This window comes from Pinus tabuliformis, chromosome 9 (genome assembly GCF_031772625.1).
Source record: "Pinus tabuliformis cultivar Carrire ecotype Pingquan chromosome 9, CPIR1, whole genome shotgun sequence".
In the NCBI taxonomy this organism is placed as follows: Eukaryota; Viridiplantae; Streptophyta; class Pinopsida; order Pinales; family Pinaceae; genus Pinus; species Pinus tabuliformis.
The window spans coordinates 1,617,532,672-1,617,540,864 of record NC_142307.1 but is presented as its reverse complement, the minus strand read 5'-3'; the positions used below and the strand labels follow the sequence as shown (position 1 = coordinate 1,617,540,864).

The 8,193-nt window shown below is 38.0% G+C and overlaps 1 protein-coding gene across 1 annotated transcript; it reads left to right on the top strand.

Annotated features, from left to right (window-relative positions):
- Positions 1-570: 570 nt before the first annotated feature.
- LOC149154981 (alpha-dioxygenase PIOX-like) lies at positions 571-3,328 on the top strand. The gene is made up of 8 exons (XM_089442020.1): positions 571-716; positions 1,038-1,171; positions 1,334-1,547; positions 1,749-1,894; positions 2,057-2,284; positions 2,422-2,624; positions 2,747-2,990; positions 3,101-3,328. The coding sequence occupies exons 1-8, from the start codon at positions 585-587 to the stop codon at positions 3,324-3,326; spliced, it is 1,527 nt and encodes a 508-aa protein (XP_089298146.1). The 5' UTR covers positions 571-584; the 3' UTR covers positions 3,327-3,328.
- Positions 3,329-8,193: the final 4,865 nt, after the last annotated feature.

Sequence of the window (8,193 nt, the reverse complement as noted above, 5' to 3'; positions counted from 1 at the left end):
TCTTCCATCTTGCTTATTAATTGCAGTTGTATTCTGTTTGAGACCATGGGTTTGCTTGACCGGAACCTCGTCTCCCAATATTCAAGATTGAGTTTCATAGACAAGCTCCTCTTCCTAGTAAGTATCACCATGAAATGAAATGTTGTAAATGTAGAATACTGATTGAATGAGGGGTTATGAACTTTGATGTTTCTCTTTTTTTCGTAATCTGCAGATTATACATTTGGTGGATCGATTCTACGCGTGGCATAGATTGCCTGTCTGCCTAGGACTCCTATACCTGGAGATAAGGCGGTCATTGCACCAGCGTTATAATCTTATCAATGTGGGAAGTACGGCAGTGCAGGGAGGAAGATATAATGCAGTGGATTATCCATATAGAACCCCTGATGGAAGTTACGATGACCCTTTCTATCCCGAAGCAGGATGCCAAGGGGCGTTCTTTGGGCGAAACATGCTGCCTTCTCCCCAGCATGATAAGGTCATTAAACCATCCCACCTAACATTGTTTCTTTTTCACATGTCATTAATCTGATAACTAAATTACATGTGCATTTACTAAACAGTTGCTAAAGCCCCATCCCATGGTAGTTGCTACCAAGCTGCTCTCTCGGAGGAAAATGGTCGATACAGGCAAACAATTTAACATGCTTGCTGCCACATGGATCCAGTTCATGATTCATGACTGGGTCGATCACGTTGAAGACACAGTACATGTAAGCGCAAAGTTTTCAATCACAATTATCACAATTTTCAAATATTTAGAGCGTATGCTCTCTGTTAAACTTCTTTCAGTATATTTTTTGGTATAATTTTCCTAGACTTTTGCAGTGATCTTATTAGAATCATAAATTTGAGGAATGCATCTTTTACAATCTAACTGTTCTCAAGCTTTTCAGGGTACCGGAATTATATATAGTCAAAAAAATTAGTTTAAACAGATTTGATCACAGTTTTTTCCCATCTGACAAATAGAAAACACCATATATTTATACGAGAAATTATATAACAATAACATTAATTCATGATTTTTGCAGGCAAAGTTAAGCGCCCCGCCCAACGTTGCACCGCAATGTCCGCTAGAGGCATTCAAATTCTTCAAAGGCAAAGCAGTGCCTACTGGCAGCTGTGACATCAAAACAGGATCACGAAATAGGAGGACCGCCTGGTGGTAAGAAAACCTGCCTGGACTAAACGCTCTATCTCTCTATAAATCCTCTAAATTGTGAAGGTGTCTCACAATATATATATATATATATATATATATATATATATATATATATACTCTTGTCATGCTATACGTAAATATGTCATGCTGTACGTAAATAAACAGGGATGGGAGTGTAGTGTATGGAAACAACGCGAGTGAATCAAAAAAACTAAGAACATTCAAAGATGGTAAGTTGAAGTTGGGGGACGATGGCCTTCTTCTTCACGACAACGACGGAATTGCCCTCTCTGGAGATGATCGTAATTCATGGGCAGGCGTGTCGGTTATGCAGGCTCTCTTTATCCAAGAACATAATTCCGTTTGCGACAAGTTGAAGGTAATTATATTTTATTGCAGAAACTCTCAATAATCCAATCTAACTTATAGAATACTATGGATGTTACTTGACTATGACCATTGATTATGAAAGTTTTTCATTGAAATTCACATCTGGACTCTCATGTTAGAGAATATTTCAGCACTAAGATCAATCTCATTGCAGACTAATATAATTTGGTCAACTAATTTATAAATGCAGCTTCACTATATTGGTATGAGCGATGAGGATTTGTATAGCCATGCAAGATTAGTGACTTCAGCCGTGATAGCCAAGATCCACACCATTGACTGGACCGTGGAGCTCATCAAAACGGACACCCTCCTTGCTGGAATGAACGCCAATTGGTACATATAATTACATATTGTTTTACACAGGTTGCAATCTTGAAATTTAAGGCAAAGGGCTAAAATATCAGAGCTAAAACATAAAGGAATTCATATTTTTTTATAAAATGTTTAAATACAGGCTTTCTTCTTATTAATGAACGAAGCTTTCACTATGTGCAGGTATGGGTTATTGGGTAAGAAGGTGAAGAACATCTTTGGTCACACTGGAAGTTCTATTCTGAGCGGCTATATAGGAATGCCCAAGCCTCAGAATCATGGGGTCCCATACTCTCTCACTGAGGAATTTGTGGGTGTCTATCGAATGCACAGTCTGTTGCCAGACAGCATCCTCGTCAGGGACATTCATGGAACTCCAGTGGACAACAAAACCCCTCCAATTCTCAAAGAGTGAGTTGAGTTTACAGCATCACTTAGATTGGAACTCTGTTCACATTCTGGTTATTTGGAAGTAGTTCGAACTTTAGACTAAGATAAAAGCAAATAGTAGTTAAATATCCGGTGTCATCCATTCATGTGACCCACAGGATAGAGATGAAGGAACTAATAGGAATTCCAGGAGAAGAAACGTTATCAGATATTGGTAAGGAATGTCACATTGTATCAATGGGGCATCAAGCCTGTGGGGCCCTTAATCTGTGGAACTACCCTCTATGGATGAGAGACATTGTCGCTCAGGACCCCGATGGCAATGAGAGACCATTTCCTGTAGACATGCCCGCACTGGAGAGTAAGAAATTTATTACTTTAGTTACTGGTTGCACTTCTTCTTCTTTTTTTTAATTTCATCCTATTTTAAATTTGTTAAATTAAAATTTGAAGTAGCAGATTTGATAGAGTGTACTTTTTCAGTTTATCGTGATAGGGAGAGGAGCATAGCAAGATACAATGAATTCCGGCGGAATATGCTGATGATTCCCATCTCAAAATGGGAAGACCTCACAGACGATAAGGTGGCCATCCAAATGTTGAAAGAGGTCTATGATGACGACGTTGAACTTCTAGATCTACAGGTCGGCCTCATGGCAGAGAAGAAGATTAAAGGTTTTGCCATCAGCGAGACGGCCTTCTTTATCTTTTTGCTCATGGCATCACGGTGGGTAAATAAATCATTTCTCATTTTATAATATCGAATTCTTCAATAAAAAGCACAAAATTTATCATTCATTTAGTAAGATGTGTTTTGTGAATATATGTCGATTGCAGTCGATTAGAGGCAGATCGCTTTTTCACCAGTGATTTCAAGAAAGAAGTGTATACGGAGGAGGGGATGGCATGGATAAACAACACAGAGGGCCTCAAAGACGTACTGAAACGTCACCATCCAGAGATAGTAGAGAAATGGATGAATTCGTCGAGTGCATTTTCTGTGTGGAATGCATCCCCGGAACCCAAGAACAGCACGCCCCTCTATCTTCGTCTCCCTCGTTAACAAATTGCCACGCCAGTCTCTAGGTGTTACTGTGTGTCACTGCGTGATATTACTGAGACGTGGTTCCTGAGGGTTTATTCCCTTTCTTTCTTTCATTGTGTGTGTTTTACCTAAGCGCCAATTACCAGAGGCTATGTGTTGTGTTGCATTTTTGTTGCAAGTGCTGTTGTTGAATAAAGAAATGTATTGTACTCCCCTTTCTTGGAGACCTTGCAAAAGTTTCGGTGAGTGTAATCGGAGCAATAAACTTATATTGGTTACCAACAAAATACTCTCTCCATCTAACAGCATTACCTATCATTGGTATTGTTTCTGTTACATATGTACATCGTGTTGCAATTCGTAAAAAAATTGACAATATACATCTTAAAGTCTTATATATACTTTATTTTTTCTAACGAAGAAGTATTCTAATTATTTTCTTTCTGATTCAGTATTGGACAATATACCTCTTAAAATTTTATACATACCTTACTTTTTCTAACAATGAAGTATTCTAATCATTTTCTTTCTAATTCATTTTAGATTTTGAATGCTTTATAATAATTCTATAATATAACAACTTTAGAAATGCAATTCACTTTTAAAAAAACCACAACAATTTTTTCCTACAGAACTTAAATCTAAAAACTAAAAAATCTAGCATGGTTTTCTACATATTATCTAATAAATAAATCCATATTTAAAAAATCACCATTCTAAATTTATTTATGTAGCATTTGTCAAAATAGAAATATATTTTAAAAATTAGTAATAATCTATTTTTACCCCTTCTTTATTTTTCTTGACTTTCTACTTTCCAAAGCGAGAGCCAACTTGAAAATATAAATTTTCCAATTTTTCTATTTTCTTTCCTTTTTTGTTTATATTTTCTTTCCTTTTTCATGTAACTTTTCTAAATACATAGGGTTATCATTATCTATATGTGTTAAGAGTTTAACATTATATGCCCACAAATCCTACGCTGAATGATCTAAGCATATCTACCAGATTCATCTATATTTAGAAAATTGAAGCAAATAGTCGTTGGCTATCATTATCTATATGTGTTAAAAGTTTAACATTGTTAGAAGAATTTATGAAATTTGATTTTCGTTTTGGCGGAGGGGAGAGGCAGAGAGTTATGACTTTCATGAAACTACTTTCGCGAAACTAGGTTCGCGCACTGCGAAGCAGATTTCACGGAGCTACCTTCGCGCACCACCAGGCTATTTCCTAGACTTGGATTTTGCGCACCCCGGAACTATTCTAGAGGCTTAATGAATACTCACAACAAAATTAACAAGATAGGTTTGGAGCAACACACTAAAACTTAGTATTAATTTCTTAAACATGAAAAATACATTTACATGAGACTTTCGCTCATTCACCAAGTAAAATAAAAGGTTTATAGCGATTTAAACTTACACGAAATAACACACAGTAAAATAGAGTAACTGTAGTTTTCAGGTGCCACCAAAATTTGCTCCACCATTTTCTCTACAGAGACTTGCGCTCTTTTTCTTACCTCTTACTCTCTAACCTCTCTACTCTACTGTCAAAATGAATTTTACATTCATATTTAACCCAACATATAATTTTACATTTAATTCATGACAGAGAAAAATAATTAATGTGATGTTGTTGTTGAGCGTGTTCAAAATCGCATAGGTGTTTTTGGAGTGTGGGCAAAGGTTATTGAATGAATGCTTGACCATATTTGTTTACCAAAATACATAACTTCTTTAAATGCCTTTGCTGAGTTCTTGAATGGCTCGCATCTGGCTTCGGTCCTTCTATCTTCAAGCAGAGACACAACCTGCAAAAACATGTCTGACATGTATGGTTGTTGTCAGGCTATTTATTGCAGTGGTTTGAATTATTATTTCCAACACTCCCCCTTAACCACAACTGTCGCCATTGACAATTCCCAAACAGTTTCTGAGATAAACAAAACTTTCACCTGCCAATGGCTTTGTGAAAATATCAGCAAATTGTTCCTGTGACCTGCAGTGTTGCAACACAATTTCATCATTGTTAATCAACTCTCTAATAAAATGATATTTAGCATCAATATGCGTGGTCCTCTTGTGGAAGACATAATTCTTTGACAATGCAATTACTGAGTTGTTGTCGCAGAAAATAGTTGTTGCGCCCTCTTGGTCATGACGAAGATCCCTCAACATCCTTCTCATCCAAACTGCCTGACACGTTGTTGTTGTTGCTGTGACATATTCAGCTTCTGTTGTTGATAGTGACACTATTCGCTGCTTCTTGGAGGCCCATGAAATGGCTCCGGAACCCAAATGAAAAACATATCCTAACGTGCTCTTTCTGTCATCGACACTGCCTGCCCAATCACTGTCAGTGTAACCAACCAGCCTGAAATCACTTGTTGTTGTGTACAAAATGCCATATTGTTTTGTCCCATTGACATACCTTAGAATCCTTTTCATTGCTTGCCAATGTGTCTCCTTGGGTGTCTCCATGAACCTTGACACCAAACTTACTGCATACATTATATCTGGCCTAATGGCGGTCAAATACATCAAGATGCCTATCATGCTTTTGTATAATGTCAGATTGACATTGCTGCTGCAATCTTCTTTGCTCAACTTCAACCCTATGATAGTTGGAGTTGGTGCAGACTTGTTGTTCTGCATTTTAAACCTCTCCAAAATTTCTGCCACATACTTTGCTTGAGAGATAAAAATGCCATTTTCTGTTTGTTCAATTCTATGCCCAGGAAATATCTTAGCAATCCCAAGTCAGTCATTTCAAACTCACTCTTCATGACTTATTTAAAATCAGCGATGAGGAAATCATCACTGCCTGTAAATATCCAATCAAGATGACAATGAGAATCTTACCTTCACTCTCTTTGATGTAGAGAGTAGGCTCACCATCACATTTGTCGAAACCATTGTCCAACAAGTAAGCATTTATCCTGTTGTACCATGCGCGCAGTGCTTGCTTCAACCCATAAAGAGCTTTATTTAACTGATATACTTTGTCTTCTTGGCCTTCAATCTCATAACCAGGCGGTTGCGGGACATACACTTCCTCTTTGAACACCACTCAAGAATTCTGGCTTTAAGTCCATCTGATACAGTGTCCATTTATGCTGCCCAGAAATCGCCACAACTGCGCGCACTGTCTCCATCCACGCGATTGGCGCGAATGTCTCCGCGTAATCTCTTCCATGTTGCTGCTTGTATCCTTTGACAACTAGCCTTTCTTTGTGCCTTTCAATCTTTCCCTCAATGTTGCTTTTGGTATTATAGACCCACTTTACCTCAATAACATATTTTCCTTTTGGAAGACTCACTAACTCCCATGTGTCATTCCTTTCTATTGCTTCTATTTCTTCCTCCATTGCCGCAACCCATTTTTCTTCTTTCACTAAATCTTCAAAGTGGATTGGGTCATCTACCTGACAAAATAATGCAAATAAGGAATTCAGACCTGTGCCACTATCAACTTTATCTTGCTCATATATTTCATTTAAATTTCTGAACTTTGGTCTTCTTGTGCTTGCTGAAGATGGGCTTGACATGTCACTTGGTGTCGCGCTTCACGGTGTGCTTAGAGAAGCACTTGCTTGGCTGCACGAAACTATCCTATTATTTATTGATGGCGTTGCTTGTTGTCTGCTTTGCTGTGCTTGAATAGGAGTAGAGGGAGTCAGAGTTGAGGAATTACTTGTTGTTGTTAATTCCTCTCTATCCTCATTTGGTATGCATGCTTTGACATTGATTGTCTTTTCTAAACTTCCATCCCATGCTTCCTCTTCTATGAACTGCACATCTCTGCTGATTATGACTTTCTTGGTTAATGGATTGTAGAGTTTGTATGCCTTGGATTCATCATTGTATCCAAAAAATATGCATTTCTCCCCTTTTCTATCCAACTTCTTTCTCAACTCATCCGGAACATGTGCATAAGCCACACATCCAAAAACTCTCATGTGAGTGACATTTTGTTTTCTTCCACTCCATGCCTCTTCAGGAACAATGTTCTGTACGCTTTTGGTTGGACATCTATTCAAGATATATGCTGCACAAGCGACAGCTTCAACCCAATAGTCATTTGGAAAATGCTTTGCCTTCAACATACTCCATGCCATCTCCATACTGGTCCTATTCTTCCTTTCTGCCACACCATTTTGCTGCGGTGTATATCTTGTTGTAAACTGCTTGTGAATTCCATGCTCCCTGCAAAATTGAAGGAAGTCATTTCAGATGTATTCTCCACCTCTGTCAGTCCTAAGGACTTTGATGTAATGTCCACTTTGCTTCTCATCAAGAGCCTTGTATTGTCAAAAGCACTTAAACACTTCACTTTTCTGTTATAGGAGAAAGACCCATGTCTTCCTTGTGTAGTCATCTATGAAGGTCAATACATAGTGGCTGCCACCAATTGATGGTGTTTGCATTGGTCCACATAATTCTGAGTGGGAAATCTCCAAAGGTGCCTTTGCCCTCACTGACTTTCCTACTGGAAATGTCTCTCTATGTTGCTTGCCCAAGATACATCCTTCACATATGCTGTCTGGTTTTTCTATGAGTGGTAAACCCTTCACCATGCCTTTCCTATGCAGAAAATTCAAACCTCCAAAGTTGAGATGTACAAATCTCAAATGCCATAACCAGTTTTCATCTTTTAGCTCTGATTGAAGGTTTACTTGTGTGACAGCTACCCCTTTTCTTCCATCTTCTTGTGAGTTCATAGATAGTTGTGCTTGTGCACCTTCTTTATGCAAATCTGATATTATTTTTAGGGGAAACATTCTATTTTCTATCATCTGAAACTTTGCAATCAACTGTCTACTTGGAGGCCTATCCAAAATTGTGCACACATCATTTTTAAAGAAGACATTGTAGCCTTT